The sequence below is a fragment of the Arachis hypogaea genome, chromosome 19, assembly GCF_003086295.3.
Source record: "Arachis hypogaea cultivar Tifrunner chromosome 19, arahy.Tifrunner.gnm2.J5K5, whole genome shotgun sequence".
NCBI classification, from domain to species: Eukaryota; Viridiplantae; Streptophyta; class Magnoliopsida; order Fabales; family Fabaceae; genus Arachis; species Arachis hypogaea.
Genome location: NC_092054.1, coordinates 132,774,749 through 132,793,685, shown reverse-complemented (window position 1 = coordinate 132,793,685; position 18,937 = coordinate 132,774,749). Strand labels below are relative to the sequence as shown.

General features: G+C 40.2%; 2 protein-coding genes across 2 annotated transcripts; both read left to right on the top strand.

The window, feature by feature from the left end:
• The first annotated feature begins 894 nt into the window (after window positions 1–894).
• Window positions 895–1,608, top strand: LOC112778781 (putative F-box protein At1g67623). Its single transcript, XM_025823067.1, has one exon. It carries the CDS (start codon window positions 895–897, stop codon window positions 1,606–1,608), a length of 714 nt encoding a protein of 237 aa, XP_025678852.1.
• Window positions 1,609–2,730: 1,122 nt separating this feature from the next.
• Window positions 2,731–3,144, top strand: LOC112778780 (uncharacterized). The gene has a single exon (XM_025823066.1). It carries the CDS (start codon window positions 2,731–2,733, stop codon window positions 3,142–3,144), a length of 414 nt encoding a protein of 137 aa, XP_025678851.1.
• Window positions 3,145–18,937: the final 15,793 nt, after the last annotated feature.

Here is an 18,937-nt window from a genome sequence, read left to right as displayed (position 1 = left end):
GAAATAATCAAAATAAAAAAGGACACCACTCTAACAAAGACACTAGAAATATCTTTTTATAAAGACGTTTATGTTGTGATAAGTGTGAGTAGAATATGAGGTGGATGCCCATTTTTCAATGTTGCTTAGAATATCAAGAGAGATTACCATTAATGAAGTCTAAAAAAGGTGACCCCTTGTATATATGTAAATAAGGGTTTCTTCCGAAGCAATATACACAAGCAACAAACAATTCTCTCTCTCTTTTATGTTGCAATACTTCATTATCTCTCTTTATATCCTATCTATGTTACCACTTCCTTATTTTTATTTAGTTATTTCATAGTAGTTAACATGTGTTATGTTATTATTGGACATTTTTATTAAACCAATTAATAAGTTATTCTTTAATAAACTAGAATAAAACCGGTTTATAACAAGGACAAACCCAATTGTCTACATTATAATTATTAGATCAAGTTTGATCCGATCGAATTACACAATCTAACCCAAACATCTTTAAGTTCCCTGATAAAAAAAGACAAATATATCCCTGACTTTTTGTTTTGTGGACATTTAAATCTCTAAAAATTTAAAAATATAGTTAGATCCCTAAAAATTAGATTTATTAATATTGTTATAAAAAATCGATTTTGTTCTGATTTGTGAGGAAATTTAAAAATAACCGGTTTATTAATACTTCCATTAATAATGCGACACATAAACATCTTATGTAAAGACGGAACATTCCCCGAGAAAGAATGCGAAAGAAATTTGCACAAACAACTAAGGGACAGTCAACTAATAAATGCATAGAGAATGTAAATAAGAGACAACCAACAGTTTGTTCCATTTTGCAAACGAGAGCACCGTGTGTGATAATCGCCCCCCCCCCCCCCCAAAAGAAAAAAAGAAATGCACACAATCGTCACTCGTGGAAAGAATGGGCACGCAATCGGTCGGACCTATTACCCGCTTAAAACTATTCCATTTGACATATGGGTCAGTATTACAACGAGGGTTGCATCGTATTCAATTCAGGATCTATTCAACATGCAGGCCACTTGCAGGCTATTTGCAGCCGTATGCAGTTCCGATGCCGCGTACAAGCATGCCTTGGTTTCGGAGTTACCCGTTGCTTGCCTCCTGTACCACTCTGGGCGGGCTGCAATGGGATTTCTGAGCCGATGCGCCACAGTGCGGAATCCGGCCGCGCTGCTCCGGCTAGGTATGGTTGCCTTATTCTGGCTTGGCCACCGTAGAGGTGGTATACAGACCGTGACCGAGGCAGCAGAGTTGGGAGATGTGGAGGCCTGCTACCTCTCTGCGATGCTGCTACTGTCGCTTAACGACAAGGACGATGATGAAATCCGCCGTGGATTTGCATTTTTCAATGTGGTCTGTGAGTCCAGTGCAGTTGAAAGATACAGAGAGGTGTTCACGCAGGTATTTGCGGGCCCGTGGTCGGAGATAAACCCGACGGACCCAACAGAGGCCATAGCATGCCGTTTCGGTAGTTGTTCTACCCGCGGAACAATTGGTATTGCAAGCGACTTGTCCGGTGTGTCATGTGTGCAATGCCTGGCCGAGCACAAGGTGCGAAATTTCCTCGTGACTGTTTACGTTTAAGGTGTTTTCCAAACCCCGATGATCGATGCAGGATAACTGGGCAAGCTTGTTAATGCTTCACAATATTGAGTCTGCCCCAATGTGCTATCTTATTTTAAGCTTAAAACTACTACTGTTCTATCATATTCAGAAGCAAAATTTCACGAGCTAATCGGTTTATCCTTCCTTGCCACTGACTATTACACGACAAGAACAAAATTTCTGAGTTACTTCCATTTTGATTGCCATTGTTTCGAAAGATTGACATTCTATGCTTCGTAGTTTTTATTAATTCGTTCAATCCAGATGTGGTTAACTGTCAATACCTTCTCATCTCCTTTCTTGTTAGTAATAAGTTGAATTGATTTTAATTGAAATAAATATTTTATAAACATATGCAAAACACTTTTCGGTGACTCTCCATTGCCTTTCCGAATAACCAGTTTTGTGGGCAGAGTTAACTGTGATAGTATCAGATAGTTCACAGCCCCAAGCAAAAAAACGGGTGGTGTAAATCATCCAATATAAAACAAGTCATGTAAGCGGTTGATACATTCTTTGAATCGGATTCAATCATCAACTTAATGCATGATAATTAACTGCCATTAATTTCAGTCTTAAAACATCGTTAACTAACTCTACATAACCCAAATAACTTTCGAATCGAACAAATATAACCATAGAGCGTCAACACGTCTGCACATGAAACCCGCGCCCCAAAAGGACACGTCTACTTAGTAAACTGTACACGTATACATAAGTATATAGTACATGTACATGTGGTATTCACAGTAATACGATAATATGATAATTGATAAGCATATTGATTATCTGGTATTATTCATGATGTTGGGCAACGCTGACGCGCTAAGTCATGATAATTAATGTCAGTATATATAATATAATAATAATAATAAATATGTATTAACTTCTATATGGTAGAAGATAATCAATACTTATCCAGGAAGCAGGTGAGGTGAGGATATACATGCTTTGGAAATTAGAATTAATATAATAATTGTACTATCGCGATAACCGACAAGTTTAGATGATATTAATAATATATAAAAGCTCACACTCCGTCTTTTAACTGCCGATGGTTTCAACCCTTCGTAATCTCCGACCTCTACCAAGGCCTTGCAAATGGATGGAACCTCTAAGACAAGTAAAAAGAAAGGGATCGTACCCGTCGAGCATGAATGTCCTCTGAATATTCTCTCTCGCAATTTATGGGTGAGGATTGCCACGAAGGTTGCATCGTATTCAATCCGTGACCTATTCAACATGCAGGCTACTTGCAAGGTGTTTCTTGATGCAGGTAGTTCCGACGCTGTGTACCAACATGCGACGATGTGGCATATACGGCTAGTCTCTTTTTTATTTTACCTTGACCGGCCTGAAAGGAGGTTCCTCGATCGCTGCGTGGAAGTAAGAAATGCGGATGCTATACTCCGGCAGGGGATGACAGAGTATTTCTGGATTGGCCGCCGTGACATAGGGATGGAACTGCTTGATAGGGCCTCGACGGAGGGTAGCGTTGAATTAGGTACTGTGTGAACACGAAGACGAAGAAGAAATGCAAAGGGGTGTTGAAATGTTAGACTTTATTTGTACTTCTGGAAAGATCGAAAGGTGCAGGGAGTTCTTCACAGATATTTTCTGGGAGCGATGGGTTCACGAGAGACCATCGGATCCGGAGCAGACCGTGGCTTGTCGGTCCACCACTTGCGCTACCCATGACACCATGGATGATGTGAATGACGTGTCCCATGTCTCGTGTGTGCAGTGCCTCACGGATTACGAGGTCAGGGTTTTCCTTGAGATATTCACGTTGTAGTGAATGTGGTTGTACATCACTCTTTACTAATCTGCCCCCGAATGTACTGTTGTAGGCTTAATCTTTGAGTTCCTTTATGTAGTCTGCCAAAGCAGTGGCTAGCAACTGACGATCACAGAACAATATATTTTCTGGTTGAAACGATCTCAGTTTGATCCAAGTAATTAACATACTTCACAGCATTGTTGTTTGTCGTTGACGCAATATTTCATAACTTCACCCACACAAGAAAGAAATTAAAAAAAAGGGAAACAAACAGTTAAACTCAGACGATGCAAAGTTAAATGTAAGTAGGAAAACAGAGTTTTAGGTAGGACTTATAGAGGATCAAATATACGGCTAAACAAACACGGGAAATAAATTAACATTCATAATTATTAATAACTATTGAATTAGGACACTTTCCTGCTTGACTCTAATGACCAGGCGAACAACGCCCTTTCCAGTGTTGCCAGCGTGTTAGTACTGCATAATAGCAGAAAATAGGTGATGGGCATCCGATATGCTCCGTGCGGTTTGAGGTGCTCGATGCAAAGCCCACTAGCCTGTATTCGATATGGTATGCCTTAACGCTATGCGCCTATGCCATAAATAATTGACTTCTCTATGTGATGTCGACAGAGGTGTTACCATGACGGACTTCACAGTGCAATAAAGGAAGTCGTCCTTCGTTGTCAGGAATTTCCGTGCGACGCCAAGTGAAGGAGGAAACACATCTATCAACAGTCAGTGGGATCGTCGGTCCTGAAAAGGAAACGTTTGGTTAGGAGGATGGGGACATTAAAATGGACTGGGACGGAATTGGATTGGAAACAAGGTATTTTATATGACCAAAGATAAGGGTGTTGTCAGGACATGAACTGAAATTCCTGATTGTTGGCCGAAACCAAAGAACTTACCGTATCCGCGCGTGGGGCAACTTGGCAGTGGCCGTGTTACTGGCTAACGCACTGCAAGGAACAAGGAAAACAATTAACGACCTGCAAAGTGGGGCGATTGGCCTACCAAAACCCATTCATTTGAACGTTTGCTGGGACTATACGATCGACCTACGAAGGGAAGCGCCCAGGAAACAGTGCAAACACGAGCAAGAAACCACATAAAGTAAACCGGAATGAATGGATATTTTACTTTACGTATGTTTTGACAATGTACTCTAGATTAACAGACAACACTTAGCATTTTAGTGTAGATGAATATCCAATAAAGTTTCATACATGGAAAGCAGAAAACAAATTTCTGGACGCATCAAATAAAAAACCCAATTACGATGTGCTCCAAATTAAAAGACCAAAAGGCCATCGTCGAAAAGTACAGGAAAACCAACTGGTTTCCGTGCGATTCGATGACACCACCCGTTGACAAATAATATCAGCTCGTAGTCGGTGCGACACTTGACGCATGAGATAGTCCTCAAACCCTCGTAGCAGCGATAATGTTGGTACTGGCTACCACGATGGTAGTAGTTGTAGATGACTCTTGTGTTGTCCCGAGTCGGGCAACAAGGCGAATCACATAGCGGAGTGCCCCCTATCTGGGGTATATGAACTTCAGGCCGCGATGGACACATGAGAACCAAGTAGCACCATCTCATGCAGCATCGAAGCACACCGGCGGCCTCAACCGAACGAAACCACTCCAGAGCCTGCTTCATGGTGCTCGTCTCGGCCGGACGAAGAAAGGTCACCAACGACATGGCGTATTTGGCGGCATGATGGCCCTTTACTGCGGCAGATCGCAGCAGATCCAACCCCGCATCGGGATGGCGTCGATTGAAGCACTCGCTTAGCCCCTCCCAAAACAGAAGCTCCGGGTTGCCGCTCTCCCTACAGCAACTGAAGAAAACCACCGCCTCGGGACAACGGTCCCAAATCGTGGCCATGTCAATGAGACAAGGTATGGACACGCTTGCAAACACAACGTTCTCGCTGGCTGCATCGCGTGTGGCCCGACAAACCATCCGCAGACCGCACAGGCTGTGGACGGAATCTGAGGTGACGAGGCTGGAAACGGCGGTCCATATGTTGTAAGGGAGGCAATCCGCTGTTGTTAGGCTAGGCATCACAACCCTTTGGCAGAAGACAAGGTGAAGGAATTGGTCACACGGATAACGGAACGACTTGGAGCACCTCCAGTGGTAAGCTCCTCCTTCATCCTTTACTGATATATAGAAACGCTAACCATTGGAGAGACAAAATGGGTCCCTGGACAAGTCTCAAAAAGGAGGAGTATATCCGCAGAGAAGAAATGTGGCAAGTTATTTTTCAATTAATAATTAACTAAATAATTATATTAAATAATTAAATTACTATTAATTGAATAAGAATTATATTAAATTAATATATTATTAATTAAGTAATTATAAATTAATTATTGAATATAGTTATCTAATTAATTATTATCTAAATAATTATATCTTTATTTATTTAATAAATCATACTAATGATCTAAATTATAATTAAAATAAGTATATTATATTACAATTAATTAAATTTATTGACATGAATAAAAAATAAATTTAATTTTTGGCAGATACTAAAATAATTTTTTAGTTTGTTATTTATTTTTATTTATAAAATTTGAAATGCTAACCACTTTACTAAATTATCGAGTTTATTACTGTTGTAACGAAGAAAAATGACTACTCTAAAGCTTGTTTTCATTTTTTTTATATACGCGTTAGATATATAAGCATTACATAAAAAATAAAATTTCTACAAGCATCAGGAATAAATAAATAAAAATTTAAATGGTTGGAATATTTGGAAACATTTCATCCCTTACAAGGGTAAACACGGAAACCTATCTGCGTGGCTTCTACAACACGCAAAAGGCTGCACTTCTGACTTCCCTTCATGATAACATCATGTTTGTTGCAGTACTGAAGCTCGCTTGCTTACCACCCGCTCCCTACTCCTGACTCCTCAACCAGAAAATACTCTCCCCGTGGAATATCGCCGAGTTACCACCAGAGGCGATTGCGATGCGACCCGAGGGTGCATGCTATGTGGTGTTTAGAGGGCGTGTACCCGGAATATACACAACATGGGAAGCGGCGTCAGCTCAGGTGAACGGCTTTCCCCGGAACCTGCACCTACGCTACCATACCTATGAAGAGGCCGTCACCGCCTGGAATGACTACTTCCAGATCCATACAACCCATGCTCAGGCGCGGCGAACCGAGCGGTCACTTGCGGAGGAGTTTCCCCGAATAGGTGGCGACTGCGGGAGCGATGGCACGGCCACACGGCAGACTTCGGAGGGTTCAGGTACAGCCCGTATCTACGGACCCTTCTATTTTTTTTGTTCATTTTCCAGGACCACAGCGTGGTAAAGTTCGTTGTATTAAGTGTTCTTGTTCACCTTGTTGTGACCATTGTAGTGGACCCGTTGATACGGCACCTACAGGATGTGGTCGAGTCCCTCAAAAATCGTGTCATCGAACTAGAGAGGGATAGGACGGAGCGCTTGGCTCTGACGGCAGAAATGCTGCGTCACCTGACCGACATTTTATCGCAAGGAAAAAATGCGAAATAATTCTCCCATCGATGGCGCCGTGCTGTCCCGGGATTGGGAGGGACGTGCCGATGAAGATCACCGTGGAAACGGCACCCGTGTGCCGGTCATGAATGTGCCGGTGACTAGAATCTTGTTTTAGTTGTACGTTGTTATCCCACTCGTTGTGTTGTACTGTTAGAAACTATTTGTATTTTGCTTCTACGAAAAACTGGTGTTATTGAGGGAATATCGGATAGGCAACGAAAGCCCACATTTGCAGAAGCGGAAAAAACAAGTCTGGCATAAGTGGGGGCGGGAGCCCGACATCGCCAAGGAGTTCATGTTAGCCGTGTGTGCGTACTGTGCAAACGCCGGCGTGGATTATGTTATGTGAGGTGCGCTTTGGAGGGATTTCCGTACAATTAATTAAAACTCCTTAAGATGTGAAAGAAAATTGGGGGCCACTTAGATAAATACGTCTACAACTTCTTTTTTAAAGATATTTTTTAATAATTAAAATTTAACATATATAATGGACTAAATCATGTTAATTTTGTCAAAATTAGGTTAGACAAATTGATTTAATCGAATAAATGGTGAATCAAATTTTGAACTAATCTAAATTTTTTTTATAAAAAATAACAATAATACCCTTATTATAGAGAATGATTAAAATACTCCTATTTTATATATATTAATTTTGAAAATTCTAAATCCTAACCCTACGTAAAAAAAACAAAGAAAAATTTATGATTCTCAAAATTAATATATATAATAGAAGTATTTTAGTCATTTTCTATAATGGGGTATTATAGTTATTTTTTATAAAAAAATAGTATTAATGTAGACCTGATTCTCAAAATTAATATATATAATAGAAGTATTTTAGTCATTTTCTATAATAGGATATTATAGTTATTTTTTATAAAAAAAATATTAATGTAGACCAGTTCAATTTGGTTCAACCAAGAAAATTTTGTTAATACACCACCATTGTCAATTATCACGGTCTTTAGTACCCAGCCCCAGAAAAAACCTTTCGATGGTTTAAAGGCTGATTGACTAAACAGTCTTCTATCCATTCAAACGTCACTTCAATAATGCAGAGCACAGAACATATCCCACTTAAGTTATATGCTTATAGCCAAGGACCGCGTTAATTGCATCGTCTGTGCCATCCAGATAATTATGATGATAAATTAATTGATCAAACTTACAATTGTTTAACAAATAAAGTAAAATATAATAAAATACATTACAACATCAGCACGCATAGCAAGGGGTTAATGTAAGATCATAGCAAACCGGCATTTCCTAGCCACTGTATTGGAGGATTACATAAAGATAAACCCACAACAGCACAGTCGGGGGAGGATTGGCAAGAGTGATAAACAGTCACTTGGTGTAGCTCTCGAGCTGCCCAAAAATACGGTAAACCTCCGTAGATGCACCGACGCCTTGTTGTCAATGTGGCGTGGCAGGCTACTTGCCGCATGTGTGATCGTCTCACACAAGCGGCCGCTCCTTCAGGGAACTAGAGAACCCACCCCCACAATTAAAGAACGCTGAAGGGACATGTTACTCGGCCACTCGCCTTTGAATGCGGTGACTCTCTGTCGGCTAACTAAATTAATCTTATCCAACGAAATCTCCATCACAGAAACACCGTTAGCCCCTGCTGCTGTCCGTCTATAGATATTTTCGCGCACTGTGATCATACAATCACCCATGATCACCACAGGATTCCATGGAACACCCAACTGACCAGCAACTCCTAGCTTGATGTGTGGGACCACGCATATCGATTCCAAGTCAATCTTGCACCATATGGTCGATAGTCCGTGCGGGAATCGTTCATATCCGACTAGCTGTAGGATGCCATCGAGTACACGCATCGCCTGAACGTGCTGAATTGAGCGACAATTTATCCTAATCTTGCTCAGAAGAAGGCTGCCTGCATCCAGAATGACCACGTGTGTTGCAACCGTGGCATCACGACCGCCCCATTTGACCCACAAAGCCTTACCAAGGTGGAACACTGAGCTCGCACCGAGGTAAGTGAGACGCTGGTCGTTTATGTACTCGTGTTTCCAGCATCCGTCTGCGGAATTGAAAATATTACAGTGCAAAAACCTATTTTTGAGGTGCCTCTTTGAAATATGGACGACGTAGTAATTTTCAATTCCTGCCCGATATCCAAATGCATATCCAATAACGGCTTGTTTCTATAGGGGGTCGGCCGGATCGTCCAAATGCCGAGCAACTCGCAGCAGTGGATTCCATACCATCAGTCCCGTATCAAAACCAGCCCGGCTATACTGGACACAGATCATACCGCAATCGGAGCCGATAACACTCCACCATCCGCGAGGACCCAGTTGTTCTGGCATTGGCGCGGGTACTCTTCCTCCGTCTAGATAGTCCACGAGACAGAAAGATACTCTTGAACAGTACGTCTCCTGGTCACCAATCTGGAACAACACCTTAATAAGGTTATTTATCTTCGAAGTCCCATAAATGATTTTTTTTTCTTTTTTTTTTTTAATTTTTGAAAAAATCGAAAATGGATTTCGCCAAGGATAAGATACGACGGTTTAGGCCGAGGGAACTAGATTCCAAAAGGCGCATTTAAACCATAAATACGCTTGCACCCGTATTTTCTACACTACTGGATAATACTGTCATATACACTTACATTGCCAGGCCCCTTGTCCAACAGAAAGTTTCAATGGAGCATTTGTCTGTTGCCATCAAACTACCCCGTGACGTCTGGTTAGCCATAGCCATTAAAGTCGCAGCAAACTTCATAGAGGACATGTGCAGGTTCCGTGTGATGTGTTGCGCTGCGCGTGATGCAGGTGAAGAGAATACTGTGCTCAGGATGGTTTCTATACCACCCCCGCATGACATGAAGTGGTGGTGAACACGCGACCCCATAGCGCGAAGATTTTTCGAGAGGTGCTTTGAGGTTGGTCACCCGGAGCTTCTGTTTCGGGAGGCGCTGTGGGAGCTCTACATACGATGTAACGACGCCATCGGATGGGAAATGCTACAGAATGCGGCAAGCAATGGCTTGGACGCTGCCAAGTATGCACTTTCAATGGAGTTGCTCATCCGAAGGGACGACAAGGACACAAAAAAGAATGGTTTGGAACTATTTCGCGACCTGGAAGCGGGTGCTTTACTCCCCGCGTGTTACTCGAGTTGCTTTGTAGTTCTCACAATTTCTTGGCCAGATGAAGTCCGAATGCCGGAAAAGGGAGAGGATCATATGGTCTGCGACTCGACCAGATGCCTCACCCGAGGCTACATGGGTCTTCTGTATGACTATCGCCGAAGGGCGGCAGTGCAGGGCTCCGTCCACGGTGTCGGAGGCGCGGACCATATTCTGTACATCCACGGTCGCGCTGACTACGAGGTGGAACGATACGTACATATACCTAGGGATTAGGGTTGTCAGGCATATTGTGGTTGGCTGATCAACGTGAGTTTAGTATATAGGGTTTAACTACAATATGGAATTATCATTGTTAACTTTAAATTGGATATCTAATTTTGATTAGAACAAACGTATTTCAGTAGCTAATAAATTCTAATTGTTACCACTTAGAAAATATTTAATTTAATTATAAATATGAATAATGTTCTATTTTTTTAGATTTAAATTAACTGTTGAATTAATTAATATCTTACAAAATGATTTATTTTATAATAATTTATTTAGCCAATTACTCATTTATAACTCTGAGACCAACCAAACCCCAACAACTAACAGACTAACCGACTTGGTTAAACCGATAGTTATATCGGTCGGATACCACAACACAAAAAGAGCAAAAGAAAAGGAAAAAAATAAGACATTAAAACGCCGAAATGAAAAAATCGGAAGAGAAAATGATAAAGAAAGTTAGACTTTTATGAATCTGTTTTATTGAGTGGTCTTTATCCGATAAAAGTAGCCAGTTGAGCCTTTTCTTTTTTGTCCTTTTAGTGACACATGACAAATTACTTGAAAAAAATTAGAGATATAACATATATATTATTTATTAATTATATAAGATAATCATATATTTATTCAATTAATAGTCTATTTTAATTATTTACATCACGACTAACCAAAAAGATTATATTAAAGCATTTTTAAATATTATGTATATTGTTTACATTAAATTATAATTGATTAAATTTGTTTACATAAAAACGAATAAATTTATTTTTTAAACATTACAAAATTATTTTTTGTCAGGGTATTTTTTTCCTATTTATAATAGTTAAAATACTAATTACATTACTATAGAGTTCCTCTATGTTTTTTTTATTTGGTTACATTAAATAATTTAACAAAGGGGAATTAGTTTTAACCAACCCTTGTGATCACAACTCCTTTATCTTATCTGACCCACCATACTGGAATTATCCACCCATAGTTTTGTCTACAATCATCGAACTCCTCCAAGATGTGCCATCCCACCAACACGAACTCTGCACGAGTTCTCGTTCATGGGGTCCAACGGCCTAGCAACGCCGATGCGGAATATTGTTGTTCTCGTCGTCGGGTCACCGCATTTGGACATGTGCATCGATCGGATACTGACAAAGGGTCTTAAGGTATCTACGAAGAATCTTTGTGGTTGGCATCTGTGGAAGGATCTTTTTCTCGTAGGGATTGGAGTAACCCCATCATTCATCATCTCACCTAATGCTATCATAGGTCTTAGCACACTCAATGGACGCAAGGCAATTTTCCCGAGAAAGATCCCTCATGATATCTTCGAATGGTCACATCACCTTGTCACATTAGAGACCCAGTTAGATCGCCCGGAAAGCAAACGTTTACACCTCTTCATGCACATTTTAAGTATATATGCGGAATAAAACACGACCTATCAGCGTGCCTTCTAAGGTAAGCATCACTCCACCAACACACTTCCTGCGCGGTAGTCAGCCGAAAGACGCGCTCAATGGAAGAGGAGGCAGACAAGATACCAGCTTCGGAGGTATGCAGGGTCGATGCATCCGTATAAGGTAAACATTTATGTCTCCTTGTTGACCTCTGTTGACCAGTGTCACCGTTGTTTATAGGAGGGATTGGTGGCAGCAGCTCTCTTGAAGGTGAACGCCACGATGGATGCGCTGAATAGGAACATTGTGTGATTGCTTGAGGTATATATGATATTTGTGTATCTGCATGCATACTCCATTTGCCTTTAGATTGGCCCTGTCCCTACTTCGGTCTGACCCAAACCTGTCTTTGCTTTCCCAGTTTCTCCAGAAAGAACACTCTCAGGTGGACGTATTCACCGATGACCTTAGGAAAGCACTCGGCCAGGTTGACGAATGCCTTAACAAGTACGTCAGGACGGGAGGGGAGCATGGGACAAGGACCGTCGGTGCTGGATCCCAGGTCATCGCAGCCATGCGGGAAAGCAGCGCTCAAAGGAGGGGAGAATAGAGCACAGCGGCGGACATCGACATTATCGACCTAACAGCGGGACCCCACGAGGGACGCACGGCAAGATCCGGAAGCGTGGGTGGAACTAACATCAGCTCTAGCATGACGGGACACTGGGCGGACAGCACCGTCATGTTCGGGTCAATGCTCCATAATGATCAGTGGATGGCGCCAAGGGTGTCGCACCAGACCAACTTCTCATGGACTGCACATGCCCCGCAGTATAACACGCCCCATTCCACCCCCAACATGTTGGGCTACAGCGCCGGTAAATGAAACTGCACAGCCCTGTAGACGGCCTGCCGTATTACCTGAACAACCACTTGTACATTCGTGTGATTTATTTATTTCACCCTTTTTCTGTGTGCCTTGACATGACATGACACGATGGACTCGAATGTTCGAAGCGGTGCAAACATCATAGGAAGCGGCTCGAGATTTCAGGCAAAGTTCTTCAAAAGAGGGGAACTCCCAGACGACATGAGAACACCTCCAAAAATGCGGAGAAACCCAAGACAACAGAACAGCCAACACATTCCATTGTCTGGAGCAGTGACCTTTCCGCCGGTAAGGCTTATATGGTCGGGATTAATGTATCGTTTAGGTCGTACTCGAAATACAATGGTGTACTGACAAACCCCATTTGTAGGGTTTATCTTGTATTGATTTTTGGGGATTTTATCACCTTTTACCCATACTTATTCAAGAAATAGCATGGTTTTGTATATTCTCCTTTAATTGTGCTTGAATGTGAAAACATGCTTTTTAGGACTCAAAATAGCTAAATTTAATTCACCTTGATTCTATTAGATGCCTTGATATGTTTGTTAAGTGATTTAAGGTTTAGGAGGCAAAGATTGGATCAAGGGAATGAAGAAAGAAAGCATGAAAAGTTGGAGAACTCATGAAGAAATGGAAGAACCGGAAAGCTGTCAAGCCGACCTCTTCGCACTTAAACGACCATAACTTGAGCTACAGAGGTCCAAATGATGCGGTTCCAGTTGCGTTGGAAAGCTAACATCCGGGGCTTCGAAACGATATAAGATTTGCCATAGTTGCATCGCGCATAGGGGCGCGCACGCTCACGGTACGCGGACGCGCCGATGGTGGCACATGACCCACTTAATGCAAACGTGGCCAGCGATTTTAGAAGCCTTGTGGGCCCAATCCAACTCATTTCTAATGCTATTTAAGCCAAGGATTGAAGGGGAATCAACATACTTTTCATACTTTAGAAGTTAGTTACCATTAGTTTAGTTTTAGCTTATTTTAGTAGTGAGAGTTAGTTTCTAGAGAGAGAAGCTCTCTCTTCTCTCTAGAATTAGGATTAGAATTAGGTTTAGTTTTTAGATCTAGGTTTTAATTTTTGCTTTCTTCCACTTCTATCTCTCAATTCTTTGTTGCTACATTCAATCTTCTTCTATTCCTTTGTTGTAATTTCCTTTATGTTGTTCTTATATTTTGTTGTAGATCTAGTATTGTTCCTTCTACATTCTTCCAATTCAATAAGAGGTAATTCATAATAAATGTGTCTTCTTTGATTTTCTATTGTTGATCTCTTGTTTTTGTAGTTGTAGATTCCTTTAATTCTTGCATTTAATAATGTTTACTCCTCTTGCACTTTATGTGTTTGTTGAAATGTCTCTTTTAGTTTTAGTGTAGATTTTGTTCCTCTTGGCCTAGGTAGAGTAATTAGTGACACTTGAGTTATCTAATTCCTTTGTTGATTGATAATTGGAGAGATTGCTAATTGGTTTGGAGTGCACTAAAGCTAGTCTTTCCTTGGGAGTTGGCTAGGACTTGTGGCTCAAGTCAATTCATCCACTTGACTTTCCTTTAATTAGTAAGGGTTAACTAAGTGGTAGCAATGAACAATTCTCATCACAATTGAGAAGGATAACTAGGATAGGACTTCTAGTTCTCACACCTTTCCAAGAGCCTTTTATAGTTTTTAGTTTATTTTCATTGCCATTTACTTTTCATGCTTCTTATCCAAAATCCCAAAATAACTCATAACCAATAACAAGACACTTTATTGTAATTCCTAGGGAGAACGACCCGAGGTCCAATACTTCGGTTTATAAATTTTAGGGGTTTGTACTAGTGACAAACAACTTTTTGTATGAAAGGATTATTGCTTGGTTTAGAAACTATACTTGCAACGAGAATTCATTTGTGAAATTCTATACCATCAAAAATCCATTCGTCAAAATGGCGCCGTTGCCGGGGGAAAATGAAAAGTATATGAAAAAAATGAGAAAAACAAAAAAAAATATATGAAAAGTATAGAAAAAAATGGAAAAAGAAAGAAAACGAAAAAGAAAGAAATAAAAAGGGGACAAAATGCCCCAAGGTGAAGCTCAATAAGATCAATGCATATGAGTTGTGAAATGAAAAGAAAATGCATGAGTATGTGAAAAGGTGAAAAATGGGTAGCTAGATTAGAACTTAATTGTATAGGATGTCATAGGTTAGGTGGGAAGTTTAAGCTTATCAAAGATTCAAATTTCAAGCTCACTTGACCAAATATGCATCCTACCTTGACCCTAGCCCCATTACAACCAATGAAAAGACCTCATGATACTTGTATGCATGCATGAAATAAATGTTGATTGTTAGAAGAAAAACAAATCTTGGAAAGCATGAAATAGAGGAGAATTGAGTGAATCAACCCTAAACACTTGAGCGAATAGAGTGCAAACACATCCGGTGAGGGTTTGATGCTCAATTACATGTTTTCACCTATGATCATCATTCTTCATGCAAGTTTGTAAAAATATTTAATAACTCAATTCAATTGTGGATTAGACTTGCTAGTCCTTAGCCCTTGTGCATATATGTTTCTTGGGAATTGATTTATTTTGACCAAGCACTTGCATTCATTTAGATAGTTGCATATAGGTAGATTGCATTTAGTTAGTTTCCATTGAATAAATGCCATACCCTTACTTCATTCTTGGTTTAAGCATGAGGACATGCTTGGTTTAAGTGTGGGGAGGTTGACAAACCCCAATTTGACGGTCTGTTTTGTATTGATTTTTGGGGATTTTATCACCTTTTACCCATATTTATTCAAGAAATAGCATGGTTTTGTATATTCTCCTTTAATTGTGCTTGAATGTGAAAACATGCTTTTTAGGACTCAAAATAGCTAAATTTAATTCACCTTGATTTTATTAGATGCCTTGATATGTTTGTTAAGTGATTTAAGGTTTAGGAGGCAAAGATTGGATCAAGGGAATGAAGAAAGAAAGCATGAAAAGTTGGAGAACTCATGAAGAAATGAAAGAACCGGAAAGCTGTCAAGCCGACCTCTTTGCACTTAATCGGCCATAACTTGAGCTACAGAGGTCCAAATGATGCGGTTCCAGTTGGGTTGGAAAGCTAACATCCGGGGCTTCGAAACGATATAAGATTTGCTATGGTTGAACCGCGCATGGTGACGCGTACGCGCATAGTACGCGCACGCGCCGTTGCTGCCACCTGGTTCACTTAAAACAAAACGTGGCCAGCGAATTCTAAAGCCTTGTGGGCCCAATCCAACTCATTTCTGATGCTATTTAAGCCAAGGATTGAAGGGGGAATGGGGAGACTTTCATACTTTTCAAACTTTAGAAGTTAGTTACCATTAGTTTAGTTTTAGCTTAGTAGTGAGAGTTAGTTTCTAGAGAGAGAAGCTCTCACTTCTTTCTAGAATTAGGATTAGAATTAGGTTTAGTTTTTAGATCTAGATTTTAATTCATGCTTTCATCTCCTTCTACCTTTCAATTCCTTGTTGTTACATTCATTCTTCTTCTATTCTTTTGTTATAATTTCCTTTATGTTGTTCTTATGTTTTGTTGTAGATCTACTTTTGCTCCTTCTATTTTCTTTCAATTCAATTAGAGGTAATTCATAATAATTGTGTTCCTTTTTATTGTTGTTGTTAATTCATTGCCGTAATTGTTGTTAGATTCTATTTTTGTTATCAATTTACTTTGATTTTCTTTTATGCCTTCCAAGTGTTTGATGAAATGCTTGGTTGGATTTTAGTATAGATTTTGTTCCTCTTGGCTATGGTAAAGTAATTAGTGACGCTTGAGTTATCTAATGTCTTTGTTGATTGATAATTAGAAGTTGCTAATTGATTTAGATACCACTAAAGCTAGTCTTTCCCTTGGGAGTTGGCTAGAACTTGTGGAATCAAGTTGATTCATCCACTTGACTTTCCTCCATTATTAGAGGTTAACTAAGTGGTAGCAATGGACAATTGTGGTCACAATCAAGGAGGATAACTAGGATAGGACTTCTAATTCTCACAACCTTGCCAAGTGCTTTTTAGTTGTTAGTTTATTTTCATTGTCATTTACATTTCATGTCTCTTATCCCAAAACCCCAAAATACAATCCATAACCAATAACAAGACACTTCATTGTAATTCCTAGGGAGAACGACCCGAGGTTTAAATACTTCGGTTTATAGATTTTAGGGGTTTGTACTTGTGACAAACAAATTTTTGCATGAAAGGATTATTGTTGGTTTAGAGACTATACTTCAACGAGATTTCATTTGTGAAATTCTAAACCGTCGAAAATCCAATCGTCAAAATGGCGCCGTTGCCGGGGATTTGCAATGATGTTATGTTATTGGTTATTGTATATATGTGAATATTGTGAATATGTTTGCCTTTTGCTTCTTTGTTAGTTCTTACTAGTTTTTAGGATTTAATTTTCTTGCTTCTTATTTGATTTTATTTTTATTTTCTCTTGCTATCATGAATTCTCACTTTGGCTATGAGTGTGATTACAACTATGTTGTAGGTAATGGGGGCTACAATGAAGATGTGTATCAAGAATGGGATAACCAAAGGTGGGAAGAGCCACATGCACATGATCAATCTTCATGGCAACAACCTCCACCAATACACTATGAAGAAGAGCCATTCTTTGATGCATATCAATCTAATGGCTATGGTGAACTCCCTTGTGACTTTCAAGAACCACCACCATATGCCTATGAGCCATACCCTCAACATAACCCTCAACCATACTCAAAAGCCACTTTTCACCAACCACCTTCATATGACCCTCATCCATATCTACCATTACAACAACCGTATGAGCCATATGAACCACATATAGAGCCACCACCATCTCAACATCACCACTTCCAAGAGCCACCCCCTCCATGTTATTACCAAGATGAACCACCTCAATTGTATGAAAATTTTCAACCACAAATGTATGAAAATTTTCAACCACAAGATGAATACCACTTTCCACCACAACCTCCCATGGAAGAATATTCATGTCCATCAATCCAAGAGCCATATGATCCTAATCATATTATCCAAGAGGAACAAGAGTCAAGGGATCATCTCAAGGAAACATTGGATCAACTTCAAGCAACCATGGAGCGTGTTGTGCAACAAGTGGAAAGAGTGAAAATTATTGAACCACCACAACTCTACCAAGAAGAACCACCTTCCTACTATGAACCCTTCCCCCAAATTGATGAACCCTTCCATCCACCCCAACCTCCAATGGATGACATCCTTGATGTTCTTGTTCAAGGACAAGAGGAAATGAAAAGGGATGTGCAACAATTCACGGCCGCCTTGGATGAGGTGGTAAACCGGTTAGCATCCCAATGCTTGAACTCTCAAGGAACTCCCATGGCTACATGTGGGGAATCAAATGAAGAGCATAACATAAAAGAGAGATTGTGGAGAATGAGGGAAGTTGCTTTGTATTGGAACAATTGGAGGAAGCTATGATTATTGAAGAAAGGGAAGAATTGGTTGAAGACTTAGGAGATGCGGAGCCTCCATGGGAATCTAGAATTGAAGAAAACCCCTCCAAGATGATTGAAATTGATGCTAGGAAGGAAAGTGCACACCTTCCAAGACATATTCCATATGAAGATTTGGATAGGATAGAGCAAGAACTGAGTTCCCATGGCAATGAAGAGCAAGCATCAAGTCCTAGTAGTGGAGAATCCTTTGAACTTGAAGAACCTTCTCCCGGTGCATTTGAAAAGGTTGTGGAGGTAAACTCCTTTCACCCTCCCAATTATAGTTTGATTAAGGGAAAAGGCTTAGATAGTTTAATTATTAATGAACAAAGGATTGAATTAGAGAAATCTTGTGAAGAGGTGAAAGTCCATAGAAATAGAAGAACGGGGGTTGGTTATGCTTTGTCAAGATCTTTGGAAGCATCTTTGCCTAGGTGGTCATCTACTCCTTTACTTGAGTGGGTAAAACTCATTTCTATTAGCTTTATTGTCCCACTTGAGTATGGCTTGCTTGAAACGGATGGTCAACTTAGGATGCTTTGTGGGATGAAGCGTAAGCGAAAGATGTTTCGTGGTTGGCGTTGCAAATCAAGGCTCATTTTGGTTGATACTTCAGGAGTTGAATACAAAGGTGGGAATAGTGCTCAAATAGATGGGTCTAGGAGGATTGTTGGGCATTTCATAGAGAATTCATCTTGTTCACCACCCGGATGGATTAATAATGATGATCAACTTCAAGATGGGTGTGAAAATAAAGTGTGGGATCCCGGATTACAAGAAGATGATCAACT

Coding starts and splice junctions, on each gene's coding strand:
- LOC112778781 (XM_025823067.1), top strand. CDS start 895: ATGCACACAATCGTCACTCGTGGAAAGAATGGGCACGCAATCGGTCGG.
- LOC112778780 (XM_025823066.1), top strand. CDS start 2,731: ATGGATGGAACCTCTAAGACAAGTAAAAAGAAAGGGATCGTACCCGTC.